The following is a 17,338-nucleotide window of genomic DNA, read 5'->3' as shown; positions in this document are numbered from 1 at the left end:
TATCTTCCTCTCTCTTCATCTATCTTCCTCTCTCTTCATCTATCTTCCTCTCTCTTCATCTATCTTCCTCTCTCTTCATCTATCTTCCTCTCTCTTCATCTATCTTCCTCTCTCTTCATCTATCTTCCTCTCTCTTCATCTATCTTCCTCTCTCTTCATCTATCTTCCTCTCTCTTCATCTATCTTCCTCTCTCTTCATCTATCTTCCTCTCTCTTCATCTATCTTCATCTCTCTTCATCTCTCTTCATCTATCTTCATCTCTCTTCATCTATCTTCATCTCTCTTCATCTATCTTCATCTCTCTTCATCTATCTTCATCTCTCTTCATCTATCTTCATCTCTCTTCATCTATCTTCATCTCTCTTCATCTATCTTCATCTCTCTTCATCTATCTTCATCTCTCTTCATCTATCTTCATCTCTCTTCATCTCTCTTCATCTCTCTTCATCTCTCTTCATCTATCTTCATCTCTCTTCATCTATCTTCATCTCTCTTCATCTATCTTCATCTCTCTTCATCTATCTTCATCTCTCTTCATCTATCTTCATCTCTCTTCATCTATCTTCATCTCTGTCTTTCTCTTTTTCTTTGAGTGACACTTTATGCTTTATTACATGGGGAACCATGTTGATTTTGTGCAGACTCTATGATTGATTCTCCGTGTTGAAATAGCTCACCTCATTTTCATACTTGTTAACCTGACACCACAAGTAGCTGGACTTTTTTTATACTCAACTTTCAACTTTGTCCTTTTAGCACAGCCATGGCATGAACATATACTTTTAAGTTCAACAAGTGATTGTTATAAATCAAACAAACAACAAATTTGAAATTGGTGTACAAAGTTATGTTTGTTTCTTTTGCATTTGTTTCTTGTTCTGATGTTTCTTTTGTGGTGTATTGACATAAATGGTGTTGATGTATTTCATCTACTGTTTCAAGTGCAATTGTTTTTGTGAAGAAACCTCAGGTTTTAACTTTTGTCATTGTTATAATCACTAGATCCTTGATGAGGTGGAGCGACGTAGAGAGATTTCTGCTGCCTTGGTTTATCCCTTTATGCGAGCCCTTGTCGAGGCACCTTTTCCTGCACCCGGACGAACCATTGAAGTGAAAGTTTTTCTTCCTGGCTCTGGAAATGAGGTGTGCTTTTGTGCAACAAACGTTGCTATTGTTTTTTTTCATTTATTTTCTACCATGCTTTTGGATGACACAAGAACAAAACAGAAATTTAAAGCAGTGTTTATTAAGTTTTGGCACGAATCCAAAGTATTATTCTACTCTCGTTAAAATCGTATGAATGTCTTTAAAGTTCCTGCAGATAATCAAGATAATAAATGGCTTCAAGCGGTCTTTATAACATGAAAATTTTTGAGGGTCATCTCGGGATAAAATGGTCCACAGAAAAAAAAATTGATAATGTCATCGGTCACGTGATTTGGCAGCCATATTGTTTTTTTTAAACCTTCAAAAATCTTCCACAGAATGGCTAGACACATCAAGGTGAAACTTCAGACAAGTTTGTTCAGGGATAATTGAGAGGTGACATGGTTTGGCAGCCATATTGAAGAAAAAATATGAAATAATGTTTTCTCTGGAACTGCTTAATCAATTGACGTGAAACTTCAAAACTTTGATCTTGTAGTTATGGGGGATGCATGTTTTAAATTTCAACTTGATCAGACGCTTGGTCTCGCAGCCATAATTATTTAATTTTTGATCTGGTTTCTTTTTGTTTTTTATTTTTAAAATAAGGCTCACTTTGGCTGTGCCTGGATGGGTTTGAGGGTGGAGGAGTAGCAGCTGAAATGTGAATCCTATCCAGGTTCCTCCTGATGACTTCATCTTTGCTTTTTGCTTGTTAGAGTTACTTCTGATTACTCCAATGCAGGACTGTACTTATTTGGTCTTCCATTTGATTTGAATTGAATGAATTTTAATCCCATTCTGAATTCAGTTTAATATAAAAAACGTCATGGGTCTTTGATTGGTCAGGTGTCCAATCAAAGCTGAGTTGCATCAAAGCGGGATGTCTTGGTACCTGGTCATCACTGTCATCGGTTATAAAGTGACAGTTTTAAATATGTCTCTTATTAATTACGTAACACACCAGTACACAAACGCCACACAAAATACACCACACTAAACAAATCCTGGTGAGGGTCTGCAATCTCTGATTGCACTTTTTTCTTGTTCTATATTGCGTCCGTTAACTTCAATGTGTTTACTCCAAATGTCCTTCAAACTGTCTATACCAGCATTTTGGAGTATTCAGATTGCTCCTGCAGCCACATCTCTGTTGCTTCAATGAGTTCCCTGTTGTCAGCAAATTTGTGGCCACACTTGAAGGTGGGAATTCAAATGTCAAAACAGACAATAGTCTTGAAGGACAGGTCTTGGCTGTATGGGGATGGGATAAGGGGAATTCATCTCTGCAACTGCTTGTCCAATCGATGCAAAACTTTAAACCTAGGAGGGACTTGCCATGGAAGATATTTTATTGATAACTCTGATGTCATCGGTCACATGGAATGGCAGCCATATTGGATTAAAGTAAAATATTTGGACATCATTTTCTCCGAAACCACTCAATGAAAAAATTGAAAATTGGCATGTGTTATCAACTCCCCATGAGGTATATAGGGTGATAACAATTGTCATCGGTGAAGTGATATTCCAGCCAAAATTGGTTGAATCGAAATCCTTATCTAAAAAATCTAAAACTTCATATATCTGATCAACCACCCGATGTGAGAGAAAATTAAATTTATGATGTCATCGATCATGTGGTCTGGTGGCCACATTGAATTGAAAGTAAAAACGCAAAAAAATTCTTCTCTAGGACCGCTTAACAGATCGATACGAAGCTTCGTTCATATGATTGACTAGTCTTGGGGGAATATAACACAAATGATTGACTATCCATAGGGAATATACTTTGAATTTTTTTTTCATATTCATCTTCATTGATGCAATTTTGCCTTAATGTGCACAAAAGTGGTTGTTAAGTATCCTAATAATCAATAAAGCTACGGATAATCGCAACGTATGTGACATAAAGGGTGCATGGGTGATAGGGATACGTGGGCCATAAGAGTAGCGTGTTCAATTTACGATGGTATTTTTGTTTAGAATGAGCATGCGAGGTGAGACTATGTGCGCTACCGAGCGCTCTTCTAGTTTACGATGATTCCATTGCATGGATTCCAATTTTATTTCACGATCCTAATGATGAAGCCACGTTTCATCACCAGTTGCTAGACTAGCATCAGCCGATAGGATCATGCAAAGGAAGGGCCCTTACCTTGAACTATCCTGCCTGGGTTTGTTTCCTTACCTCACTATTAACTCTCAGATAGGTATCTTCACAGACATGGCATTGCATCACAAATGCGCAATCCTTTGGTTGGAAGTTAAGATCGTTACCCCTTCTGCTAGCATTAGGTTGAAGATCTTGAAGATTCTATGATGTCTTTCCCATCGAGTAGGTAAGATTAAGATGATGTAAGAGTAGAAGTGTTGGTGGTATGATAAAGTCTGCTTGATCTATGATGGACAGTTCATAAGCTCTTGGTCTTTGAGTGCTGAAGTTTTGGGGTCCCATCGTATTCAAACTTTGGATATGCCACAGTGTTTCTTGGTGATGGTGAAAACTCTGTCTTGAGAGTTACAAGATCTGTGCAATTTTAGTGACCTTTACAGTGATCACAGACAGTTGTCTCTAAAGGCCCGGTCACACCTTGACGTTTTAGCCAGCGATGGCAACGTATTAAAATGTATGTAAAACGCTGGCTTATGTTGAACTTTTGATGTTTTTTTTTTAAAGATTCGGACGTATTCATAGCGACTTGGTCTTATGTATAACGCATTGGTAACGGACACAGAACGTTTCGTTGTGTTATAGATAACTTATACCAACGAATGCTGAACCTGTTGTCGGCCTACACAACCGATGCCCAACGATAGTCTAACTTAGGCATAGCGCGTTGCACGCATCGCCGACGATGTCGTGACGTAGCCTATTAAAAGGCTGACGCACAACGATTCGAATCATAGCTGCTGTAGAAATGGAAGTGTCAACATCGCGGTCACACCTTGGCGATCCTGCCAGCGTATGCCGACCTAAGAAAAATGTGTCTAAAACGTTGGGGCACGTCAAATACGGTATGAGTAAGTTTGGTATACGTGAGTAGAACGCTAAAGTACGCTATCATACGTCGTAGTAAGTAGAGTACGTCAAGAAATTTTAAACATGTTCAAAATTTTTGGACGTACTCGGCGTATGACACACGTTCCGCATGCGATGGGGATAAGTTTTACACACGATATGTGGACGCTTACACACGTCCACAAAGGCTACTTATAAGCTACTCATAAGTCGAAACACGTCGCGGTAATGTCTTTTTTACGCGAAACTTATTTCTAACTTATGTTTGACGTGCTTTGAACCAATTCTTTACGTAGTCCCAACACACATCGATGTATGTCGACGTATTCCAATGATGTCTTCCGGTCGACAAAAAAAAAATAAATTAACGTGTTTCTAGCTTACAACTGCAATATAAAGACGTGTTCCCAGCGGTTTTGGGAATTGGTATATAAAAATGCTGCTCATAAAAGGGGAACCCAACAGTGTTTTTGAGTCCTTTTTGAGTCGATGTCCATGTCAGCAGTAACAGTATCGGTATCAGTATTAGTATTAGTATTAGTAGTAGTTTGTTCATGTTGGCAGTAGTAGGTGAGTGTGAGGGGGAGGGTGTGGGTTATGATGGATCGTCCTTGCGTCCGCGTGTCCACGGGTAGGAGACATCATTTCACCATTGTTCGAAGTTCTTCGCAGCTAATTTTTTATGGGGCTTTTTCAACAATGAGCTATAGCTTGATTTTACGATTTAGGTCTATTCATAACGGGTTGGACAAATGCACAATGAACTAATAATGTGCATAGAGCGCTTTGATTACTTATAGATACGATATACCAACGAATAATTATCGTGAAGCCGGCGTTCACAAACTATGCCCAACGATAGCCTAACTTATCCATATCGTGCGGCAGTTTATCTTTGCCGGTGACGTAGGGTTTGCTATTCATTGGCTGCCACTCAACGATTTAAATGGCTGCATCTCCACTATTGAAAGTAGACGCTTGCGCTCAACAATTGGAATTTTTTTACACTCAACGACTTTTAAACGGTACCACTCAGCTATTTTCATTGTTTACAATGAACGATTTAAATTGCTGTCACTCGCCTTTGTTTTTTGACGCTGGCGCTTGGAAATTTTAATCGTTTCTATTGAACGTGCTAAATCGCTCAAACCTCACTATTGAAAGTGGACGCTTGCACTCAACAATTGGATTTTTTTTACACTCAACGACTTTTAAACGGTACCACTCAACTATTTTCATTGTTTACAATGAACGATTTAAATTGCTGTCACTCACCTTTGTGTTTTTGACGCTGGGGTTTGGAAATTTGAAGCGTTTCTTCTGACCGTGTTAAAACGCTCAAACTCGACTATTTTAAATAGATACTGCCGATGGACAATTGGAATCATCGCCAAGCTAGACATCGAAGTGTGAACATCCTCGTCATGCCGAAGAAAAGTTTGAAGAATGCTGCAAATAAGTGTCCTGGCCGTGGCCGTGGACGCTGACGCGAGGATGATCCATTATACCGACGTCTTTCAGCCTATGAGTAACTTAAAAGTTACGTCTGTCGATGTGTGGCAACGATCGCGTAACGTGCCAACAACACGTTAATCATAGGTTACAAATAAGTTTCGGGTACGCTAAACATTACCTCGGCGTGTCTCAACTTATGATTAACTTACAAGTAGCATGTGTTGACGTCTGTCAATGATCGCAGACCGTGCATACAACTTGTGGCCAGCGTAGCGGAACGTGTGAGTCATACGCCGGCATACGTCGTGAAATTTCAAGCATGAAAAAATTTGAGGACAACCAAAAAGTACAACGTTTAAAGCCAACGTACAACGACGTATGGCAGTGTTTTTCAGCGTGCTCTCAATGTTATCAAAACTTACCCATAACGTATTCAACGTGTGCCAGCGTTTTAGAAAAAAAAATTCAAAAATCGGCATACGTTGGCTAAAACGTCAAGGTGTGACCGGGCCTTTACGGAAACAATAATGTGTTGAAAAGTGACAGAGATATCTGAAATCTCCCATGTGAAACCCTGGGCAGCATGGAGATAATTACAAAGTCAATAAACTGTTCATGTTCTTGTCAACTGCAAGATGTTGCGCCAATGCAGTCATCCATGTAGCGACCAAAAACATTCTAGTGTGGGACCATCAAACTGATCCAAAGGGTTGTTCCTCCATCTAATCAACAAAAACATTAGCATAGTTTGCATCCATTTTATTCCCATAGCTACCCCATTTGTTTGCTTGTCGAATTAACCGGAAACAATGTGAAAATTAGTTTGCTGAAATGGAGTGGAGTTTCTTTCAGTGTATGGCTTTATGTTGATATGGAAGTCCAGAAAGTGTTTGAGTGCTCGAAGTCCCTCATTGTTAGGAATCACAGTGTCACTCAAGTTGATGTCCATGATGATTAAAGATTTCTTATTGGTGAGAAATCTGATCCAAGAATGTAAGTGTGAGAAGGTACAGATTGAAAATAGGATCCATCTTGTCAAATTAACGAGAAATCAGTTTGGTGGGGCAACAACAAACAGGAATTATAGGATTATGGTTGTTGGCCTTGTGAGTCTTAGGTAAGAAGCAAAAGTGTAACCGTCTTCTTGAGGTTTCTCGCAGTAACAATGAGGTTTCTCGCAGTAAGTGGAAGTTTCTTTTTGGAAATTATATCCCTTATTTGGTCTCCTTAGTAAGTTTTGGACTTGGCCAAAATAAGGTCTTGATTAACTTCAGCATAAAAAAACGGTTTGCAGGAATTGCTGAAATAGCTTCCTGTTTTTAAATGTCGATGCACCGGACCATGATGGAACCACCTTTGCAAGCTAGTATGATGACTATGTCCTTATGATTGTGGAAGGTTTTAAGTGCAAGCCATTCCTCTTTAGTAAAGTTAGAGAGAACTTAATACTGTGACACAGGTTATAGTAAAGTTAGAGAATGTTTTTGGATCTCCAGCAGCGTTTTTTTAGCTCACCTGGAACGTAGTTCTATTTCGACCCGAGTTGAGTTCACGAGTCTTTATGACACAGAGTTCACAACAACAGCAGGGCAGTTCCTTTTGAACTCAGAATGGGAGCTGAGAAACTTCAAGTTCAGGATATAAAAAGCTCCCTTAAAGTTACTGACCTTAAAGTTACTGACCACTTTGATTACATCTCCCAAGCTTTGTATATTGTATCAACTGCACTTTATGTAACAAAATGTACATGGGGTAGACATGCCAAAGACTGGCCAATTATTTCCACGAACACTTACTGGACATTCAGAAACAATATCAGTACCGATCTCACCAAGCCACGAGCTCAAGTTTCTTTTAATCTTCCCAGGCATTCCTCTCTCCACTCCCATTTCCTTTTTTTGCTCTGATGAAGGGCAAACACTTGAAACCCAATTGGGATATACATTTTTTTTCATGCTCCAATGAAGGCTGATGCAGACTGACACTGGTCTTGACAATGACTAGTATTATTTTGTATTGGTGCTTGCTTGACATTGCTTGGCATGAAAAATTTACAATATTAACCAATCTGTGTAGGGGTGACTTATCACAGGTTTTCATCACCTCAACAAGTCCCAAGGTTCTCTTCACTCAGGTCTTTTTTGAAGATCATTGGTCAGGGTTGGGATGATTGAAACTTTCTTGATGGAGGTGCTCAAACAGATGATCATTCCTTGTTGGAACTCTGTTCAGGGGTTACTTTTTACAGCGCGTGCGCTGTATACAATTGCACCGAGTTTGAAATGTCCCCGGCGTCTACCACGTCTCCGGCGTCTCCGGTGTACCCCCCCCCCCCCCCACGTGCCTCAAGACAGCCAATGACGGCCGTCTGGTAGATGCAGTGCGTAACCTAGACGGAAATGGCGGCAATTGACGGAAATACCCGAGTATTTCAATGGAAATTTGTGAAACTAATGTGTTATATATGTGAAAACCATTGAATTTATTGCTTGACAAAAAAAACCAAGAAACGCGCCCCTCTCATGTAGGAACGAACGAAAAACGTAATTTCACGCCGAAAGACGTCATTTCCACCCACCATCGCATTTCGCGCCGAACGCTGAAAGCTAAGTTCTTCTTATGCCATCATTCTTTTGCAGCCTCCTGCCACGCTGTATCGAACAATTTAATTCCTTCTGTTATATCTAAAGGTGCTTATCACAATAATAACAAGATTTTTACATTTCAAATATTAAGTACGCTTTTTAATTGTTTTTCAACTCAAAAAGCATAAATTGCATATTTTAACATTAGTGTACTCATTTGCTTCACCACACATGCTGTATTGAAGGATTTCACTTGTTCATGCAAAAGTCTAGCTTGACTCCCATAAGAGCTGATATATTGTATCTACTTATGTCCATACATGAGTTTGGTAGCTGGATAAACCTATACTCTTTAAAAGAGCAGCTGACATTTCCAAGTCTTCAACGTTTTCTGGACTGTGGGCCATTAACGTTAAATAGGTGCCACTCATTCACTGGAACTGAAAACTCTTCACTATGAGCAGTCATGGGAATGAAAACCACATTGGAGCCAGGGAAGAGGGGAAGGATGGGAAGGGGGCATGTGTGAGCCAGAGGAATGGTTGGGGAAGGGTCAAAAATGCTCCCATATTGGTGTGTGCAATGAATAATCTCCGGGAAATCAGTAACTGAGTGTTTCCCTGATTTTTACCGTGATGTCTGTGGATGATAATCATGGTTACGCACATCGGACTCATCTTTGGGCAATTCTCACATTGTAAAGGGGTATCCCATGATTTTAGGTTGACTAATGGATATTGGCTGGTCAACAAATCTCATCAGATCACACACATTGCTTGTTGGTGTGATTTATTTTTCTCAGACACTTTCCATGAGAACATAGATTCCCACAAACATTTTTTTTCGAATGATGAAAGATGGGTAGGAGTATTGTAGAATGTTGAGGAAATCAGGATGCTTCCCTAATATGCGTTAACTCGCCTCAGAAAGTTAATTATCTTATAATATCCTTGACAAAGAATTACGTTTTTACATGCCAGGCTGAGACATGCAAACTCTTATGATTCTTGTGTATGTCTCATGATATGAGGAATGATGTTACATCTCATTATTTCACTTGGTAATACGTATTTCATGTAAAATAAATAAATGAAAGCATTACATCGACATTATCTCCAGTGTGTGTGTGTGTGTGTGTGTGTGTGTGTGTGTGTGTGTGTGTGTGTGTGTGTGTGTGTGTGTGTGTGTGTGTGTGTGTGTGTGTGTGTGTGTGTGTGTGTGTATGTGTGTATGTGTGTGTGTGTGTGTGTGTGTGTGAGTGTGTGCGAGTGTGCGCGTGCGCGCGCACACCAGGTGGCCCAGAAGTAATAGGGCAGTCAGAGAATCCACATTTAAACAGAAAAAGATCCTCCGTGGTTTAAATCTTCCACTTTTGGGGATTCTGCAATCAAAATAATTATCAAGGAATAACATCAAACAAAAATCAATTAACAATTAAAATAATAAATTAGAAAATAATAATGAAATTGTACTGACTATTGATTTAGCAACTGCCCTATTACTTCTGGGCAACCTGGTGTGTATGTATATATTAATCTGGATATCTGTTTGGTGGAGGGAAAGGGGGGGAGGGGGGGTGGAGCCTCGTTCAACCCACATACACTTGATGTTGTGGTTTGCATTATGGTTATTTCAAGATATTACGCTAATGATTATTAGGGTTCGAGGTTGAGTTGTGTTTATCAAAGAAGTTGCGGAAGTAGGGAAGATGTTATTTGTTACGTACTTGTGAAATGTAAGTCTATTAATTACATGCTGTTGGAACATGAGTACGTCTTTTAATTACACACTTGTAGTGGGGCAGATTTAGTCAGTATCCCACAAGAATCTTTCAGTTGATGGTCCAAGCTCCAAATTTGGTATACATGTGCTCCAGGACCCATTCTCTCAGAAAAGTATGTTACCCACGTTGAAAAAAAAAATGGCCGCCATTTTTCAAGATGGCAGTCTCATAAAATAGGAAAAATGGTTTTCAGTGCTAAACGTCTATAAATAGGAACATGCTATTGATCCAAATGTTAAATGGATTGTATTTTGACTGGAGAAATATATTTTGGCACGAATATTCGAAAATGGTTACCAGTTTTCAAGATGGCGGCCATTGCATGACTTAAAATCAGTACTTTTGTAGTTGTCTTACAAAATTATCACAGATATTGCTGGGCAACATCTGTGATCATGTATTGAGGTGATGCGGTCAAGCTCTATTACATTATGTGAATAAGAGTGATGTTAAAGCACAACCAGGGCACACTGGTGACATCACTGCTGTGAGACTCAGCATGGGGTTCAGTGTCGGCTTATAGTGTACTACTTGTAGCTGGAGTTTACTTACCTAAACTGTAGTTTGGAGTATACTTGAGTGTCCCAAATGCTATCTAATAAGCCCCTGTATATATTTCAGCTAGAAGTATAGCTAGTTGTAGTATTACACTATTAGATAGCCGCGCCTGAATTGACAGGATGTGCCAGCGTGGGAGAGCCGAGCCAAGGGTAACAGGGCTTCAGTTACCGGAAGGTGTACAGATCGCACGGGACTTAAATGGCACTGGATGAACGATCGGGCTAGGTGTAGGGCATTTGTATGTATGAACCTAGTTGTATCCCATATCTCAATGTGCTTATGTATTTTGTACGGTTAGGTGGTAAAAGGATAAACCCTCGGCCTTAACCTGTTCAATATGTCCACTAATAATCCGTTGAGTTGTACTCCTAAAACTGACTGGAGGAAGTGTTGCCTCTGTCAGACTGATACAAAAGAAGAGTTGAAGTCTCCCCCAATCTGTTATGAGTGTAGTTCTTATGGTTATTCCATGATAGCAAAAAACCTACCACAATTTCAGGCAATCCACCAGTTACCGATCAGTTTAGACCCATCCAGATTGGATGAAGGAGGTGGTATTGAGGATACACTGAGGCGAAATAGTGCCAAGTACCACCAAAATTGTTGCAAAATGTTTGGCAGCTATAAACTTGAGCGTGCCACTAAAAGAGCAGCTGAAATTCAAAATGATCCAGGAGAAGGGCACTCAAAAATGCGAAGAACGAGCATGGAAGTGCAACGGTGTTTCCTATGTGAAAAGATACAACCAAAGTCAAAGTTGCGACAAGCCATGACCATGCAGCTAAATGAGAGGCTTAATGAATGCGCTCGCAATCTTAATGATGGCAAGCTTTTGGCCGTCTTGAGCAGTGGAGAGCGGTGGGTGACGGAGCTTCCTTCTATAAGCCCATCAAAAAGAACAAAGCAGACTTCTTTCGCCAAGAGGCAGCTGCAACTTCTGGCGACATGAAGCAGCAGGTACTCAAAGACGATTACCGTCTGTTCTCGCAACTCTTTATATCCTGCCAAGCACGAGAGTGTGACCTGCTTGAGTTTTTCCAACATGAAAACCAGTCTTTCCCTGTGGCGCTGAGTGACAGTGGGAAACTCCACACTGGTCAGAAGTCGCAACTTGCAAAAATTCTGGAAGCTACAGTTACTCCTCCCGAGACTAGACCAGGATGTGATGCTGTTATCATTGATGGGTCCTCTCTTGTGTATTCATTGCCGCCAAAGACATCAAAGACCTTTGAGGAATATGCTGTCCTCGATGTGGTTCCAAAGATTCAGATGTACTCATCGAATTTCGTGAGGACAGACATAGTTTTTGATGTTTATTGGACTTCCAGCTTGAAGGCTGAAACAAGATCAAAGAGAGGCAAAGGGGATCGACACCGAGTGATGGAGAAAACCAAGCTGCCACCTAACTGGAAGAGTTTCCTGAGAGACAACAACAACAACAACAACAACAACAACAACAACAACAACAACAACAACAACAACAACAACAACAACAACAAGACATAGCTCTTTGGGTTCCTTGCTGATAAGATAGTGACCATGTGTCCTGACAATGTCGTTGTGACCAAAGGAGATCAGGCTCTTTGCAAAAGATCCATCAGTCTTGATGGCTTAAGTCCTTGCAACCACGAGGAAGCCGACTCCAGAATCTTCACTCATGCTCTTCATGCAGCCAAGCAACAGATGACGTCTGTGTTGATTAAAGCATGTGATACAGATGTTCTTGTTGTTGCAGTCAGTGTTTTTGCTACCCTCCAAGATGCAGGCATGGAAATTTTGTAGGTTGAATTTGGCCAGGGTCAGTTCATTAAGTGGTTGCCAATTCATGACATGGTGGCGAATCTTGGCCCAGACAAATCCAGTGGCATGCTGTTCTTTCACGCCTTCACTGGCTGTGATATTCTGTCAGCTTTTCGCAGAAAAGGCAACAAAACTGCATGGCAGGCATGGGAGGTTTACCCTCAAGTGACTCCCGTCTTCAAGAAGTTAAGTCAGTACCCACCAGTCGTGGAAAATGCAGACTACAATGTCCTTGAGAAGTTTGTCATCACCATGTATGACAAGAACAACACTATGGACAAAGTTGATGAGGCAAGACTGGACTTGTTCGCTCGGAAGCAAAGGTCTTATGATGCTATTCCACCGACAAGCACAGCTCTCATACAGCATGTCAAACGGTCTGCCTACCAAGCAGGCTGCATATGGGGCCAGGCAATAGTGTGCAAAATGCAAACTGAAAGCCCTGCAAATTGGGGGTGGCAGAAAGATGGTGAGGTCTGGCAAGTCTTTTGGACTACCCTTCCACCCATTGCCCAGAGTTGTCAGCAGTTAACAAAATGTGGCTGCAAGACAGAATGCCGAGGGCGATGTAAATGCTATCGCTTCAGTCTCAAGTGTACACAGTTGTGTGCATGCAAATGTGAGGACTAAATGATTGACTAATCCACCATGTGAATCAAAAGATAATAATTTCCTGCTATATATGCTATATTATTCTTCATTTTTTTCTTTTTGCAAAATGTAGCGCTAAAAGAGCCTGTCGTCATTTAATTCTGGCCATATCATCTTGGTTTTCAATAATTACGATTTTGTAAGTGCAGAAATGGATTTTTCTAACTCAAAAAACATATATTTCGATGCATAGAACATTAAAATAGCATTATTCCATCAAAATTTAGCTCAAACACAGATTCAAACGACTTCAAATGGTGGCCATCTTGAAAAATGGCGGCCATTTTGTTTTTTCAACGTGGGTAACGTACTTTTCTGAGAGAATAGTTCCTGGAGCACATGTATACCAAATTTGGTGCTTGTACCACCAAGTGAAAGATTATTTCAGTAATCTGCTGCACTATTGTGGAACCTATCTTTTCGAGCCTTTAGATCCTTTGGAGCCTTTAGACCTTTACACCCTTTACACTTTGACTTTTTAGACCTCTTTAGACACTTTCAGACATTTAGTTCCTTGAGACACCATGAGACCCTTTCAGACCTAGAGACCATTTAAGACACTTTTATACCGGCAGCCCAGAGGGTTTTGATCATACGAATGAGGTACTAATATCTGAGTACAAGGGGTTTTAGGGAGTAACCTGACATATGCAGATGTGGATTTCTGCCGGGCACCACCCACTGCGTGTGGCCCCTGGGGACCCTCAAAGTGGCCCTTAAAATGGGCTAGATCAAACATTGGAGGTACCAGTTAAAACCTGGTTTAAATGAACAAGTACATCCCCCAGAGTGTAGAATGGCCCATGCAAGAAAAATTGTCTGCTGCATAAGGGTCCGCCAGAAGCACAAAAAGGGTCCAAAAATTTGGGCAAGATCAAACATTGGAGGTACCAGTTAAAACCAGGTTTAAATGAACAAGTACATCCCCCAGAGTGTAGAATGGCCCATGCAAGAAACTTTGTCCACTGCATAAGGGTCACCAGAAGCCCCTTAAGTTGGCCCTTTTGAAGAATTTGAGCTAGATCAAATATTGGAGGTACCAGATAAAACCTAGTTTAAATGAACTAGGACATAACCCAGAGTGTAGAATGACCCATGCAAGAAACTTTGTCCGCTGCGTTGACCCTACCAGAAACCCCTTAAGTTGGCCCTTTCAAAGAACTTGAGCTCCATCAAACATTGGCGGTACCACTTAAAATGAGGTTTAAATGAACAAGTGCACTCCACCGAGTATAGAATGCCCCATGCCAGACAAATTGTCCATTGCGTTGGCCCTACCAGACACCCCAAATGTTGGCCTTTCGGGAGACTATGTGGAGGTCAAACGTAAAGGCCTTGAACTGTATTCTAGGTTGGTAAAAATAATGACAAAACCCCTACCTTTTTATTGTATTCTTTATTGTAATAAAATCCACATGCAAAAGGTTAACCTTTATGTATGCTACTGAGCCAGACTCGTACCACAAAAGCCTCGTAGCATGGTGGGTTAGTCGGTTGACCCATAATCCAGAGGTCCGGGTTCAAATCCCAGCGGTGTCAATCGGGGGTTTTCGCTTTGTAACGCGAAAATAAGCGGAGGTGTGTCCTTGGGTAAGGGACTTTACTTCACTCTGCCTCTCCCCACCCAGGGACAGTGAAAATATCTCGATGTAATGAATGCTCAGCACCAGCGCTGAAATCGGCAGCAGGGCTGTATGCTCCGTTGAGGGGCTGATATGGTATTCAGAATGAACAGGTCCTGCCAGGGGTAATGATGATGATGATGATGTATAGCGCGCTGAGATGTATGTGTAGTGTGCTATATAAGAAATCACATTATTATTGTTATTACAAAAGGATTTCCTCTGGTGGATCTACTTTAAGACAAAGTTAGAAGACGGTGAAAAGACAAGAAAATTGGAACTGTTGCATCTTTCAGAGATGCTCAAAAGGTACAGAACCAGGAATGGGAAGTGGGCACTACCTAGCTACATGTTCTTGTACCTACATGGCTTGAAGACAAATCAACGGACTCATACCAGGACAGGAGACATCTGGTTAAGGTACAATTAGACGATGGTTAGATTTCACATTCCTACTCTGCGTCTTTAATTTGAGACAAGGTTTTAAAACTCAACTCAAGGCTAAATAAGCTCTTTCATTTGAGCCAAAGTTCATGGACAATACCACCATGACCAATACCACCATGAAACACAGGATGGTCATATCTCTGTTTCACTCTCTGAGTCGTCACTCCAAGATAGTTCGGAACTTGAATCATCAGCGTCGTCAAACTCGGTGGCAAGATCTGGCAGGTCACTTTCAGGATCCACGGAATTCTCATCCTCCACTTCCTCTTCCTCAAAAAAATAATTTGGCACGGCAGGTCCCGAGAACCAGTCAGGAGCATAGTATCCTTTCTTGTCTTTCCAACCGTAGTTCAGAGGATCCAAACCTTGTCCTGGATGTGCCGAGTCAGCATTTATCCACACGATGCTAATGCAGTGCGCCCGTCGAGTCTTATGGTTAAGAGTCTTCGCGCAAGGTGGAAGAAGTGTGCAGTCAACCTTCTTGACATTGGCCATGGGGTTTTCCTGAAAATAAAAGATAGACTATAAAAAATATGTTTTTATTAAAGTCGCCTCATTAAAGTCAGCTGTGACTATTTGAAGAAAGTGTTAACTGGTAGGCCTACTTTATCGATTTTGAGGCCTTTTTTGTATCTTGTCAATCTATTGACAAAAAAGTTAACAAACATGGCTCCAGTTATACCTGATTCATTTTTCCAGTCATCTGACGCCGTTTTGCATATCTGGCCTCATTGACATCCTTCACGTCACCCTTCATGCCATACAAGGAGCAAACAAACTCTTCTTCTTTCCTCTGGTTTGGTTCCTCTTCAGAAGCCAAACTGCTGAAGAACTGGATGAGTGTTCCTTCTGTGTCTTTCTCGAGAACTTCTCGTGGCTTCACTTTACCCTTTCTGTAGAATGCTGTGGTGAAGTCGCAACCGGTAAATGCGTGAAAACCTGGCATGGCTGCTGCTCGTTCCTTCTGCTTTGCCTCCAAGACAGTGGCAATGCTGTTGACATCAATATGTCGACGGCCATTCCCCGACCCACAGTCCATGACAATCCGATTTTATGATGTATGACTTGTCAGATGCCTTCCTAACATTCCAAGCAGAATCACCATAACATCGATATCAGATGCTCTGATCACAGCATTTCCAGTCGCATTGGAGACATGGAATGCAAGGAGGGTGTCGGCCTCCTCGTGACTGCCCTGGAGATGGGCTGGATGTTCAACATTCATCTTGGAATCGAGTTCACTGAAGCTGAGACGAGCACAGTTACCTCCATGGGACACAATCAGCGTCTTCTTCCCGAGGATTTGCCCGTAGTAACTTTCTTGCCATTCTTTGAGAAGAAACGTTGCTAATTGATCCTTGAAGATCCCATTTTGTAACAACTTCTGGCAGCTCTGCTTGGGTGCTTGTTGGGGACCAGTAATGATGAATGGACAATCGTCGGCTCCACGTAATTTTCTCTCACTCTCTTTCAGGGACATGGGGCGATAAGTGTCAAACAATATGTGAACCTCGTTCCCACGGTTGGCGCAAACATAGGCCAGGAGGTTCCTGGCCAGGTTTCCGTATGATGTGATGTTCCCAATGGCAGATAGGAAGGAGTGGATCAAGAGTCCACCGTCGATCAAGGTCACATCGATGGGCGGCAGTGGTCTTTCCGTGAACCCATCCTGTAGTGCCTCCAGCTTCCTCAGCAGCTTGCTCTTGTCTGTCTTGAGCCCTGATCCATCTGAGTGTGTGATAGACAGTGGGTACTCTGTAATTGGGAAAGTCATGACATGTCCAAGATTGAAGGTTGTCCGCTCCGAAATGATTACCAATAAGCGAATGAAAACATCTCGAAGACTCTCAGCTGCCGGTTTTCTCTTCGCAGAGGGACGCTTCTTCTTCGAGTTTTCGTGTGCGAAATTTGACACCTTTCTTCTTTGGATGGGCTTCATGAATCTTTCCTCATCCGTTGCACACTCCTCTTGGAACTTATCACAAAGTTTCCGACCGGCAACAAGGCTCCCTGTCAAATACTCGAGTTTCTTGAGCTGCTGCTTTACCTGTAGCGATGCTCAAGAGGCAGGCAGACATTGATGCCGGTGATGAGAAGGGATCACATGATTCAGTGACGGCATTGAACACTTTCAGTGGGTCACCTTGGCTTTTTGACTTGCAAATGATACAGACCTGATGAGATGCTTCACGACTAACATGGTTGCCATCACTGCCCGGGGTAGGCCTGTCTGTTACCTAAAACAGAATGAAAACATAAGGCTTG

The 17,338-nt window shown here is 41.5% G+C and overlaps 1 protein-coding gene across 2 annotated transcripts in view; it reads left to right on the top strand.

Moving 5' to 3' along the window:
- LOC147024422 (DENN domain-containing protein 2B-like) overlaps window positions 1-17,338 on the top strand; it is a 252,398-nt gene that overhangs the window by 149,176 nt on the left and 85,884 nt on the right. For both annotated transcript variants that reach the window (XM_085884333.1, XM_085884331.1), the window contains exon 12: window positions 1,004-1,144. In XM_085884333.1, coding sequence (XP_085740459.1) covers window positions 1,004-1,144 — 141 coding nt within the window. The remainder of the gene's footprint in view (window positions 1-1,003; window positions 1,145-17,338) is intronic.

This window comes from Eptatretus burgeri, chromosome 6 (genome assembly GCF_056783735.1).
Source record: "Eptatretus burgeri isolate ZD-2024b chromosome 6, Ebu_testis_v1, whole genome shotgun sequence".
NCBI classification, from domain to species: domain Eukaryota; kingdom Metazoa; phylum Chordata; class Myxini; order Myxiniformes; family Myxinidae; genus Eptatretus; species Eptatretus burgeri.
Note: the sequence above shows the minus strand (reverse complement) of the source record. Positions and strands in the feature narration are given on the sequence as shown.